General features: G+C 41.7%; 1 protein-coding gene across 1 annotated transcript in view; it reads right to left on the bottom strand.

Annotated features, from left to right (window-relative positions):
* Positions 1-4,335: 4,335 nt before the first annotated feature.
* The window catches only part of dnah7 (dynein, axonemal, heavy chain 7), a gene marked incomplete at its 3' end in the record, with an annotated part of 81,339 nt that continues 71,279 nt past the window's right edge, over positions 4,336-14,395 (bottom strand). Inside the window, exons 56-64 of the mRNA XM_080430098.1 lie at positions 14,029-14,229; positions 13,288-13,449; positions 12,601-12,786; positions 11,845-11,982; positions 9,139-9,369; positions 7,973-8,125; positions 7,000-7,177; positions 6,121-6,224; positions 4,336-4,542 (exon numbers count right to left, since the gene is read on the bottom strand). Of these exons, the coding sequence (XP_080286224.1) occupies positions 4,336-4,542; positions 6,121-6,224; positions 7,000-7,177; positions 7,973-8,125; positions 9,139-9,369; positions 11,845-11,982; positions 12,601-12,786; positions 13,288-13,449; positions 14,029-14,229 (1,560 nt within the window). The remainder of the gene's footprint in view (positions 4,543-6,120; positions 6,225-6,999; positions 7,178-7,972; positions 8,126-9,138; positions 9,370-11,844; positions 11,983-12,600; positions 12,787-13,287; positions 13,450-14,028; positions 14,230-14,395) is intronic.

Below are 14,395 nucleotides of genomic sequence, written 5' to 3' on the forward strand. Positions count from 1 at the left end.
CTTATAGTGCTGTCAGAATTGTCCAAAACTGACCTATCAAATCTCTAATTCGGCCACGGTCGCTCCTGCGGGATAAAATGAATGATTCTATTCTATAGCGTCATTTAATAAACCATGGTTAAGCCCAGACTTGTCCAGGAGAACGGACGCTCCAAGGATTGCTGGCCTAGGCTACACGTATATGGATCTTTTATATTATTTAAAATAAATGAAAACTACATTATTAGGGCGCAGCTGCAGCGAAAACAGATGAGTTTTACTTAATCAATCAAAAACACTACGCCCCACGCACCTTTTGAGCGGGCCATCCACGGCCGCTCCATGGTCGCTGGATTTTGACCCGGGGCGATTGTGTTTTAGGGCGACAGACTCCGCATTCTCCGTGTGCGCACCGCGCGCTACTCGGCGCAGAAAGAGGGTTTTCGTCACAGTGAATGAGTTACAGCATGTTTCAAAGCTTTTTCATAATACAAGAAAAACGTGACACTCGGCATAATGAGTAGCTTATACTTTCTACTTAAGTATATTTTGATGCCAATACTTTTGTACTTTTGCCATAAATGAGCGTGCCTTGTTTCATAGACTGTAGTGTTGCTCTCTCTCTCTCTCCATTTATTATTATAATGACCATGAGCGGTCCGGTGTTTATGTATTATTATTGATTATTATAATGACCATGTGCGAATGCGCGATGACGTCATCGTACCTACATGAGAAATGTGACAAATAGTATAGGCTAGCCTACGTTTTACCGTGTCTGGTACCAATACAAAAAAATAAACTGGTCTGAACTTGTAGATCTGCTACTTTTGCATTAAAACGGTGATAACAAAGGAACACAGGCTTGTACCGCATACAACGCTGCCTGGCCAGGAGTCGGTGCGTTGCTTACCGGGCCGGTATGGTCTGTCGGTCTACGACCGACAGACCTCCGCTGCGGAGGCACAAGGGGGCTATTCATTGCCTCCTCCCATGCCCACCAGGGGAAGCTCTGCTCCGGGTAGTGGCCCCTGGTCCATGCCAGGGCGTATAGGCAGGAACCACTTTGCGCATGTCAAAAGTTATATTCCGAATGAATGCTTTGGTCATGTAAACGAGGAATACTTTTATTCAGGTCCCATGTAAACAGGTGAGTGGATCAGATTCCTCTATTCGGAATGAGTTCATTCGGAATGAATTCATTCTGAATGAATACATGATGGTCCATGTACCCGCAGCCAATGTGGACTCTTCAGTCCAACACAGAGACGCTTAGCGCCTGCATCGTGCAGCTCGTTACACCGCAGGTACAGGGTGGTCAGACTAGAGGAGCTGGAGCTGATAACGGAGGCCAGATCGTCACAGCATCTCTCTGTGAGTCCACAGCCATGCAACCTGAATGGAGATGAACACATGAAAATGTTAATCTGTCTTATTAACTGTCTTTGGTCAAGTCAATTATTTTGTATAACACATTTAATACGAGATAAACTCAGTGTGCTTCACATTAAAATAACAAATAATTATAAATAAACAGATAAAGTGCAGCCACCACCCCATCCAACCACACACGCACGCACACACACATTCATACACCGATGGCAGAGGAAACCATGCAAGGCACCAACCTGCTCATCGGGAGCAATTAGGGGTTCAACGTCTTGCTCAAGGACACTAACTCTGGGGGAGCCCCCCAGCCCGGGATCCAGCCCGGGATCGAACACACACACACACACACACACACACACACACACACACACACACACACACACACACACACACACACACACACACACACACACACACACCTGGTATCCAAACTATACCAGGCTTGTGTCTGTCCAGTGTTGGATTACGTAGCAGGTGTTTGGGGATTTAAGCAATATCCTAAAAGTGAGGCTGTCCACAATAGAGCAATGCGGTACTTCTTGGGAGTACACAAATTTACACCAACCCTGGCCATCATGGGAGATATGAAGTGGGAACCCAATGAGGTACGGTGGAGTGAGCACATGGTACGTTTGTGGAATAGAATACTGGGGCTGAACACCAATAGAATTGTAAGAAAGGTCTTCGAGTGGGACATTTTGATCAAGGGCTACGGACATGTACAGTATGACATTCTTTTGAGAGCAGGGTATGAAGACCATTTTTATAATAAAGAAAAAGTAGAGAGTATGGTAATAAAAGAAAATATTTTTCAACAAGTAAAGGACAGTTGGGCTCTGGATATATGGAATAAACCAAAGCTCCGCACTTATTGTGAGAAAAAGCATGTCTATTGTCCAGAAAATTATGTATTGTATCATTTGTCAAAAAAGAAACGAAGCTTATGTGCTCAAATCAGGGCTGGCATACTTGGTCTTCATATTGAGACGGGTAGATATGTAGGCATGGTTGAGGAGGATAGATTATGTGGTTTGTGTGATCTTAATGAAATTGAAAATGAAATGCATTTTGTTTTGTATTGTCCATTCTACAACTCTTATCAGGCAGATACTTTTTTAATAAGGTAGATCCTATGTATGAATTTGTGTGGTTGGATGACTCAGAGAAACTGAAACGTCTATTTCAACAAGACATTTTTTCTTTTGCTTCATTTCTTGACAAGGCCTGGTCAATGAGGAGGAGGGCCATTTACATGTAAAATGGCAATGTCTTGTTTTTGTTCTTATTTTGTTCATATAATTACTGTACGCATTTACGTTTGATTTAAATGGTATGTTATAAGGAAGGACGTACTATGAACAGGAAGGACTGTTAATGGACTGTTAATGTCTTGTTTTCTTTCTGTGTAATGTGTCATATAATCCCATATGGGATGGGCCAAAATGGTGGCATGCCACAAAATATTTTTTTTTCATTCATTCATTCATTCAAATTTCATTCACACGCTTTTTGAGCTTGTAGATCTGCCATTAAAAATATATATATATATAATTCATGGAGATGTTTTTGTTGCCGTGGATCAATGGCCGTGGATCACCATCTTAAAATATGTTGTGCCATGGACACCCCGTTTTATACTAAGCTAAGCCTTTCTCCCATACATACTGCAATCTAACAGTATCGCTTCTGTATGCAACCACTGAGTTGCTGTATCATTTGAAACAGCATTAATACATAAAGGCTGTGAAATGCTAGATTAGAATGAACAATAAACCATAATGACCAATGAACTACATTTTCATCGTTTACATTATATGTCTAAGTTAAGGGGATGTTCACATAAATATGGGAATGTAAGGTTGAAGGTATGCCCTTCACACTGTAACAATAGTAACATTTGTGCAGTGATGCTGTAAATAATATCACTGATGTAGTGGATGATAGTCAGTCAAGTCATTGAGATTGAAACATTGAGATTTCCCTCTAAAATATGATGCAGTTTATCTCTTTCCAAGCTTTGCTGTTGTAGGTGTTGAGTGCCATATCAAACAATCTGTAAAAACTGTGTCTACCCAGCTGTCAGTGTTGTTCTAGACCAGTGTTGTTCTCAAACCTTTCATGTCAAGTAACCCCATATTAAAACGTAGTTTTTTCCCCCAACATGTTTTGAAAATAGCTGATCTGCAAGATCTACAGAGTGTCACATCGCGGCGACTTGTAATGTTGTAGAGCTGCTATTTTGATGCTAAATTAATTTTGCTGGGGACTATATGGAACCTCCTCAAGGACTCTTGGGGGTCCCCAGACCCCTCTCTCTCTCTCTCTCTCTCTCTCTCTCTCTCTCTCTCTCTCTCTCTCTCTCTCTCTCTCTCTCTCTCTCTCTCTCTCTCTCTCTCTCTCTCTCTCTCTCTCTCTCTCTCATGCTTGAGTAAAGCATGGTCTCCCTCTTGATATAAACCTATGATCACTCGACCATCTCTCTCTCTCTGCACCACAGCACACTTGTACCCATGTTGTAGCTGAAGTTCTTACATGAACAGAGGTTCATGAACAGAGCTCGACTGTAGAACACTCCTCCGTTCATGTAAAAGCTAATATTGAACACAACAGTTGCACTCACTGAAAAGCACTGTCATGGAGGTATGACGTTCACACTTGCGTGGATGGAAAAGAATGCAGGTCCTAACCAGGAACAAATGCCACCATTCGAGATTCGGTGCACGTTCACACATGACACCAAAATCTAATATGCCACCACATTGCCCACCAAAATCAAATATGCCACCACATCATAAAACCTTAGTGGGAGTAGTGCCAAAATTGCTCATTTTATTTGATCAAATTAATGAACAAATACATTGCAGTCAGAATTCAAACAACATTCCTCATGAACTACACAAAAACGTCAAGGCTCTTTACATGATGCAGGCAAGTGAACAAACAACGCAAAAGGGAAAAAAACAGAGGCTAAGAGTTTAGTTGGCATAGCAACGCCACCCCTCGTCTGATCCAGTGCTCCGCTGGCATGTCAGAGTTGAGCGTCATGGCAATGACATAGTTGGTGGAGTGGCCAGTGGTAGACAAGGTGCCTCGCCGCTCGCTGGTCTTATAGACAGGCGCCACGTAGCTCATCCTCTGGGGGACGTCCTGTCGTTTCAAAGGCTTCAGCCACATCTGGAAGAGAGAGGAGGCAGCAGGCTGTTACACTGGAGGTGCTGTGGCGAGAACAAATGTCATGGTATGACACAACATTTTAGCTTAAATAAATGGGTCGTGGTGCCAAATGAAAGATCATATCTCTGCTGTCGGCCAGAAACCAGCTGTGTCCAAAATATTAACTTTTCAGGAAAAAAACAAACAAACGTGTTTTTAGAACAACACAATACTGCTTCATCAAAGTTGGTATGGTGACTATGGTTTACATTGTCAGATTCTTGAATGTGTCCTTATGTTATCATAATTTTACCCAAATACAGCTCAAGTGGAGTTAGGAGGTTTTTGACCATTAATGTGGAGATCGGGTTTTTCCGTCTGACTTCGTCATTCTAAACAATGATAGAAAAAACAGCTATCTGAAAAATTGGAGTTAGGTGGTTTGACCGACAGTTTGAGGATCCAATGGAGTTAGGAGGTTTAGTCAGAAGCGCTTTTTAAATACTTTTCATTGGTTCAATATTTGTGAAACCCACACACAAGACGTAAAGGGTGTTATAGCTGGTTTCTGCCCAACAGCGACGATATGAGACTTCCTATTTGATTATAAATTAGTAGTAAACATGTTAAATGCTGTTTTTTTTCTTTATTAAATTGTTCGAAAATGTCATTTTCATTTTAGTTGTGAATTAAATATTGCTTGGATAAAATTAAGGAAAAACGGGTTACACTGTTTATATTGTGTTTACCGTATATTTATATTAACTTTGAAAATGCTCCACTGCACAGCATAGTAGGACTTCCATACACAGGAGAATGACAATTCATAAGACAAGCAACAATGTGCAAATGACAATACGGAATATATGCAAGATACATGCGTGACTATAGGGACTTCTACGATGTATAATGCTCAATTTATTTTCGCGATGCGCTGTATGTAGATCGGCTATTTCCGGCAAGTGACACCATTATACAATGAAGTATAAATCAGACTTAAAGGAATAGTTCACTCAAAAAAAGATTTTTTTCCTATCGATTAGTCACCCCATGGAGACTTGAATTCACAGATTTTTGGGGGGTTTTGTCGCATTCCTAAGCCAATAATTTGATGACCGGCAGCGGTTCCAGTAGAAGACACAAAGAGTCTCCTTTGTGTCTCCTACCAGAACAACTGCCTATCGGTCCGCTGGTCATCAAAATATTGGCTAAGGAATGCAACAAAAACAAAAAATATATAGTGATTCAAGTCTCCATGGTTTGAGTAATCGATAGAAAAAAAAGTCATTTTGGGGGTGAACTATCCCTTTAAGGCTGCACATTGAAATGTGTCTGTATCTAGACATCGTTGTTGTCGGACGGAAACATCTTATCTCCATATTTCAACTTTTTATATTTTTTCGTGAATGAATGCTCTACTGCATCATGAAAGAGTGTCTCTTCTGGGGGTCCCCGGCACAAAACATTGTCAGATGGGGGTCCGCGGCCAGATACATATCAATTTGGGATTCCTTGACATGAAAAAGTTTGAGAACCACTGAAATAAGGAAGAGTGTGGAATCTGAGCGTTTCCCAGTGTATGTGTGCAGGAGCTCTCACCACAGGCATGGTGTCGTGCAGCGCTTTAGGGTAGGACTCAACCAGATGTCTGGCCTCTCTGTCCCAACGAGCACCATCAAGGAAAAGCCCTCGAATGTACACACCTAACGCACGCACACACGCACACACACACACACACACAAACAATGACAACTATAAAGAGACACTCAACACACCACTATGACAACTATAAAGAGACTTAACATTCGCAATTTGCCTTGAGTTGTCCCAATATCCCAATATCCAATATTAAACACTTTAAAGGAGGACTTCACCCAAAAAATGACTTATTTTCTATCAATTGCGCACCCCATGAAGCCTTGAATTCATGGATTTATTTTGGTTTTTGTCGCATTCCTAAGCCAATAATTTGATGCCTGGGTGTATTTCCGGTAGGAGACACAAATAATCTACTTTGTGTCTCCTACCGAATACATTAGCCGGTAGGAGACAGGAATACAATTATTGGCTTAGGAATGCCACAAAAACACAAATAAATCCATGGATTCAAGGCTTCATGGGGTGTGCAATTGATAGAAAATAAGTAATTTTTTGGGTGAACTACTCCTTTAAAAAAAAAATATATATATATATATTTATTTAGAATACTATCCACTTTCAACCTGGTATCCCTATTTTGGGCGTGTCATTATAGATACAACATTTTTAAACAAAAAAGAAAAAAAAACATACATGGCTAACAGGCACCTGCCAGCCCATCCCAAGTGAGTATTTTCCATGGCCATGGAATCAAACATTTTTCATGTTGTCATGAACATGGGACCTGTCACCTTCCAGTCATAAAGCCTGTTTCTCTAACCCGAGCCTCCAACTCTCTAGTGTATCCCGTCTCCTCCCTCCAAGCCCTGGTGTCTTTACCGTCCTCTGGTGGCTGGTGGTACTCTGTGTCATCTAGCACCTGGAAGTCAAAGCCCAGCAGGTCGATAGGGATGGTGTGCTTCCTGGCGTAGTTCTGCTGGCTGCCTGTCAGGAAGGCTTGCGTGAAAAAGAACCCGGATATCCAGAAGACGGCCGGCATCCCCCCTTCGTACCAGTCCTGATCACACAACACATGGGAGGGGGGGGGGGTAGGGCCGTCACAGTCATGAAAACTTTAGTTGACCATTAATTGTTATAAAAAATTTTGTTTTTTGGCATTTAACATTGAAACGTATAAATAAATACAAAATCATTTCTATTTTGCCTTTTAGGCTTTGTAAACAAAAATGGCACAGGGCAGATACGTATGACAAATAACTTACATAGGTATACAAAGACTATTACTGAAATATGCAAAAAAAATTACCGAGAACCAATAGTCAAAATAAAGAATGTACTATTACCAAAACAGGCTATACTTCAACGCATCGCAACTCAATGTGTTGTGAGCTTGTAGATCCGCTATTCACAATTTTACCATTAAAACAAAACAAAACAAAAAAAAACAAGAAACATTGGACATTTTGGACACTAACGGTTCCTCACACCACCGATCTGACTGATATGACCATATATGGCGATCTCTGTATCTGTCAGTCCTGGTCCCTTTTATGCCCATATATGGAGATCCCTGATGTCATCAGAATGTGGGCAGATATATGGGCATGCCCCCTTTTGTTCCCATATATGGAGCTGACTGATTTGTTTGCGCCTGATGCCATGAGGACATTGAGGTTAGACAACACACTCCATATTTGGGCATAGCTGCATTCGGAACTCCTTATATGGTTATGGCTGAGTCATGGTGACATGAACGTAACGTCAGAGATCCCCCATAGACCCGTCCTCCCTTAAGCCAATTTTAATATAGGATTGACCTGACGATCGAGGAAGTGATGCTGCAGCAGGTTACCTGCAGGAACTTGAGCCGCTCCAGGAAGTCGTTGACGTAGCTGCCCAGGGGCTTGAGGCTGGGGTAGGACTTCTTCATCCACATGCCAGGGATACGGCCCTGCAAGATGCTGTTCACCACTTCTTCTAACTCTGCAGACATCACAACCAAGCCCTATCTCACACACCACACACGCGCACACGCACACACACACACACACACACACACACACACACACACACACACACACACACACACACACACACACACACACACACACACAATTTCAACTAAGTAAGCAAAGGGGGCACACATACAAATACAAAGTACGAACATCCACAGACACATTAACACAAGTAAAATGTTCAGGGTGTCCAGGCTGCACAAGGGTAGAGTTCCTGCCCCACAACCACACTAGCGTACCTTGAATAGGCCTGTCACAATTATTACATAATCGTCTAATCGCAATTATTTGAGATAATTGCAACTATATCCCCATAATCATCTAAATAAAAAAAAGCTGAAATTGCTGACACGTTTTAAGCTTGTAGATCGGTTATTTTGGCTATTGTTACATGTCTTTGCCCTGTGCCATTTTTTATTATAAAGCCTAAAGGGCAAACAGAAATTCTATTTTGATTCATATGTTCCAATGTTCGATGCCAAAAACACAATTAAATCGTTAATCGCAATTATTTGTATGACAATTAATCGTCAACTTAAATTTTGTAATGGTCAGGGGTCATCAACATGCTGTCTTGTGATGGACATTTTGGTCAAAATGATTTTTTTGCCACGGACAAATGAATGGACATGAACCAAATGGACCCTTACGGGTCCATTTGGTTCTTGCAAATAAAACGTCCTTGCAAATAAAACGTTTGAGAACCACTAGTCCTAATGTGTCATATATAGTGTCATAGTAAATCAGAGTCATACGTATTCTGAAGAAACCCTGGAGACTTGACATTCAGTAATTGGGTCTTATTAACCCATTCAGACCTGGAACGCATCTGTGTCACTTTAGATTTCTTTGGCTATTCCAAAAAAAATAGCATATACAAGCTCATAGTTGTAGATCTGCTATTTTTCAAAAAACTGTTAAATGAGTCTTTGCCACGGACACATTTGTCCGTGTGTACGGACATATTGATGACCCCTGCCCTGGTAATGGTGACAGTCCTAACCTTGATGGCCTTCTGAATGTTGACGCAGGACTCTCGGACTGCACACAGGAGGTTGTTGAAGCGGCCCATCTCCTGCACCAGCACTGTGTTCATGCTCTGGCCGTAGCTGGTGGGGAAGCGCAGCATCGCCACCTCCAGGTCGAAGTCGGCGGGCAACTTGCTCAGAACGTCGGCCGCCACCTCGAACACCATGTCGTCCGCTGACCTGGTGTCAGAGCCAGTTGAACGGGACTGGACCAGAAAAGGACAGCGAGAGAGAACGATGATGGTTGAGGATGAATGGCAGGAATCGTGGTGCAGTTTAGGTTGGGTTCCTAATCCCTTTCTTCCTCTGAGATAATACTAGCCTGCTGCAACCCTCCTGATTTCGTGTATAAAGGGGCGTGTGTATAGAGCCGGCGAGAGACTGCGCATGATCCCATTGGTTCACCGATCTGTCCGTCAACCCCCGCCCCGTTAACACAACATTACGAGCGACGCCCACTGCACTCTGGTTGGTTGGGAAATGAAACACTTCCTCATACACAGTACAGGCTATGGTTGGGCCAGGCTTTTATTTTTTAGCAAAACTAAGCAATAAAAGCCTGGAGATCGAGGCTAAGATAATACTAACAAAACAAAACAATCTGTTAAACAGTTTTTGAATTGCCTGGACTATTTTAGAAGAGAAGGCTTAGTGTCACACTGCCTTTATCTGCCACTTAACCCATTAAGACCGGGAACGCGCCTGTGTCATTTTTAGATTTCTTTGGCTATTCAAAAATAGCAGATATACAAGCTATGAGCTTGTAGATCTGCTATTTTTGAAAAATTGTGAAAATGTGTGAAAATCTTTGAATACATTATAATGGCAGCTTTTACATGTTACTTTATGTAAGGTAACCAAATCAGGAAGATGCAGGACTCAGTCGTCAGGAACCAAACTCCATACTTTATTGTAGATCTCATCACAGCAGAGAGAGACTAGTGTCTCCCTCCAGAGCTTCCCCCATCACTCCCCAACACCAATGTCTTACACATATTTATACTCGCAGGATGGTACACAGAGGTATAACAACAGATGGTCATTCCTTACATGGGCTTTATTCTAGAACTGACTCGCACATAGTGGCTATGTTTGAAATAGGTTTGCATGAGTCGACTGTTTCTAAAATACTGTCAGGGAGAGGAGTTTGACAGTGAAGAACAGGTGATGATTGCTGCCTCTTACTAATACATTCAAATAATCAATACCACAATGACTGTTATATGAATTTTATCCACCACAACATATCTTTTTTTAAGCGTTAGGATTTAGAAAAAAAAACACGTTTTAATCAGCCTCAGGTCTTAATGGGTTAATATTTGGCGGTGTATCGTTGCTTACATTTTTACATATTTTGCTTACATCTTAAATCCTTACACTGGCTCCCTGTGTGTAAAATAATTGATTTAAAAATACTACTGTTGGTCTAATAAAGCTTTAAATGGTTTAGGGGCCAAAATACATTTCTGATCTTGTTACGATATCATGAACCATCCAGACCTCTCAGGTCATCTGGGAAAGGTCTGCTTTCTGTCCCTAAAACCATGAATAAACGTGGGGAAGCAGCATTTAGTTTTATGCACCACATATCTGGAACAAACTCCCAGAAAACTGCAGGTCTGCTGCCACTCTTATTTCTTTTAAAACACAACTAAAGACCTTTCTGTTTGCTGCTGCCTTTGATTTTATTTTTCTCTTTTCTTTTCTCTTCTGCACTGTAACTGTATCTATTCATTTTTACTTCTTTTGTTTTATGCATCCTAATGTCATTTTATAAGTGTGTTTCCTTGCTTGATGCTCTGTGTAAAGCACACTGAAGTGCCTTGTTGTTGAAATGTGCCATACAAATAATGCCTTTCCTTGCCTTACATTTCATGTTCTTTTTCATGTGTGTGTGTGTGGTGGTGCTTACTAGTGTGTGTGTGTGTGTGTGTGTGTGTGTGTGTGTGTGTGTGTGTGTGTGTGTGTGTGTGTGTGTGTGTGTGTGTGTGTGTGTGTGTGTGTGTGTGTGTGTGTGTGTGTGTGTGTGTGTGTGTGTGTTACAGTAGTTGGGTGTTCTAGCTCCCGGGTGCTGTGCAGGCCTCGGCAGTATGGCTGTTTTCCAGTGTTGATTTCGTCGACTAAAACTATGACGAAAAATGTTCGTCGACTACCTTTTTTCACTGACGAAAACTAAATAAAAACGAAATAAAAACTAAGCTATGATGACTAAAACTATGACTAAATATATTGACAATTTCGTCAACAAACAAAAACTAGACTAAAATGTTATAGAGGGACTAGTGGAGAAGAGATCCAGTAGAACTAAAAGACAAGTCATTTTATGTTTTGTTGCGCTCGGGTGTTGCGCTCTGAAAATAGCAGATCTACAAGCTCACAACGCGTCGCGCTGCGACGCGTTGTGAGCTTGTAGATCGTCTATTTTCAGCATGGAACCAAGTGTAAAATCAGCCATTACGACGCCATCAAGGCACCGACAAAATACATTTTAGCCGACTAAGTCGACTGTAGATTTAATCGACTAAAATCTTATGATATTTAGTCGACTAAAACTAGAGAAAAACTAACACATTTCAGATGACTAAAATATGACTGAAACTAAATGGAATTTGATTCAAAAGACTATGACTAAAACTAAATCTAAATAAAAATTTGCTGTCAAAATCAACACTGCTGTTTACCTGTGTGAGTAGGATGCTGTTGAACAGCAGCTGTGTCTCTGCTTGGTCCTTGGTGATGTCGGCGTTGGCATTCATGCCGAAAATCTCAGGAGACGGGCTGTGTGGCAACGACTTGGTGTATTCAATATAGCTGTTGTACTGCAGGAGAGAACAGAGGTAAAACCAGAGGGGTGGTTAGTGGTGGAGAATAGGGGAGGGAGATGGGAAATGTCTATTTTAACACTGGAACATATTCAGAATAATAAGGCTAATTGAAAAACAATGTTCATCTTTAGATTGATGACATTTATAACATTGGCTATGTAAATGTGAGTTAACCCATTAAGACCTGGAACGCATCTGTGTAATTTTTAGATTTGAGCAAAAAAATTATTTAAAAATTATTTTACACTTTGGCTATTCAAGAATAGCAGATATACAAGCTCGTAGCGCGGCACCGAGTGCCGCGCTACATGAAAAAGATTGAGATTGAAGATTGAGAACCACTGACATAGTAACATACGTTTTTTCAGTTTTAGATTTAGAAGACATTTTGTAGAATTGGCCTCAGGTCTTAAAGGGTTCATGAATAAATAGCGTTAGGGGCGAGTTTGGTGCCACAGCATTGGTGATGTTACACTTTATCGTAACATTACAGGTTTACAGGTGTAAGGAAGTGGGTGAAATTATTTAGCACAGGACAGAAACAGGACAAATAACTATTTATATATACATAATATATAAAAGAGGTTAGAACATAAAGTCAAGTATACTTACATCCCCCTCAGGAGGTGAGAAATAGATCCCACTGGGGTCAAACTTGTAGTTGGGGTCCTGGAGTATTTTGGGGGTGTAGAAGATGGAGAGGATGGTGTGCAGTGTCCGTCTGTCCCAGTCGTCCGTCACACGCCCTCCATAGTTGCACTCCCCCGTCATGTAGCTGAGGGCATCAAAGGGCACTTCCTGTCGGGGCAGGAAGTTATAGACTCATCATTACACCCATGACATTCACAGAGCCCATCATCGCTTTAGTGTTTGTGCACTCTGTCTCTCATGTGTTCAAGATGAATGAACTAACATCACAGGTATTACAGGTGTAAAAAAGTGGGAGAAATTCTTTGTCATACAGGCTCCAGCATTGCAGATTCAAGATATGTGTGTGTGTTTGTGTGTGTGTACCATTTTCCCCACAATTTTTTTTTTCTGATCTCTTTCTGATGGGGAAAAGGGTAATGTTTCCTCATATATCACACAAGTATATCAGCAAGGCTGTGATTCCGTCATAGGAAGATAGAATTGATTGAAAAATATATTTTAGATTTCCCTGAAAAAAAAGTAAATCAAATGTGTGTGATGGCGTGTGCGTGCATGCATGTTCGTGCGTGTGTCAATTGAGTAAACATCACTAAAAATGTATTAGTAGCCTGGACGTTTTATTCAATTGTGTGTCACTCCCAACAATACCTGGTACTGTTCCAGAAACATGCGAAGCTGCTGGACGGAGATACGCAGGTCAGTCTCATTGAACTCATAGGGGATGTTCCAGCCCAGAGGACCAAACTTCTTCCTCTCCTGGGTCAGAGCGTGAAAGAAACACAGGCCGTATAGCAGCTTCTTGAACACTGCCTGAGGAGTGGACGCAGGCACGCACGAACACACACACAGACACACACGCACGCACAGTGAATAACAACATGCATGCATGTAAGCACTTATAAACACATACATTTCATGCTGGAATGAGTACAAAATAATTTTACTCTTATGTACTTGTACACAAGACATAACAATACAGACAGAGATTTGGGGATGATACAGGACTAGATGGCACTTACATTTTGCCTGTGGGTGGGAGTGACAGTCAGAAATCGTTGTCCAAAACTGTTACTTTTCAGGAAAAATTCAAAAGTAGCAAAAATAGCAGATCTACAAGCTCAAAACTTTGCGCTTGTAGATCTGCTACTTTTGATGCTTTTGTGTGATGCTGTAGTATGATCAAGTAGGCCAGGGCATTCATTTACGGGGAAAGAAATTAGGTTTCTGCCCGACAGCGACGAAAGTTACTGGGGCGGTCAGAAATTAAACCAATGCGGGCGTGGGGGCGGCAATAGTTTCCTCCAGCGGGAGCAGGACTAAGAAAACTTAGTCCTGGCTCCCGTGCAGGCAGGTTCAAGACCTTGAATCTTGAACATGTAACACACTGACCGGCTTGCTGCAGTTACTGAAGAACTCGGGGTCGGAGATGGGGTCCATGAGGAAGGAGCGTGCAATGTTGGCTCTGAGGCCCTTGGGGGCCTCGTTGGTCATCTTGACCCCGTTCTGGAGCACAGCCACAGGGAAGGTGGGAGACGGGTAGCTGGTCAGCCACAGTCTGAAGTCCGGATGGGTGCTGTCTGGGTTCAGCTCCTGCTCAAAGACACACCAAATCCTCAGCAGTGGTGGGAAAAGTACTCAAAATGTTTCACTTAAGTAAAAGTGTCAATACTGCAATGTAGAAATACTCTGTTACAAGTAAAAGGCCTGTGTTCAAAATGTTACATAAGTAAAAGTACAAAAGTATTGGTATCAAAAT

This window comes from Gymnoscopelus braueri (genome assembly GCF_963280865.1).
Source record: "Gymnoscopelus braueri genome assembly, chromosome: 6".
Taxonomy (NCBI): domain Eukaryota; kingdom Metazoa; phylum Chordata; class Actinopteri; order Myctophiformes; family Myctophidae; genus Gymnoscopelus; species Gymnoscopelus braueri.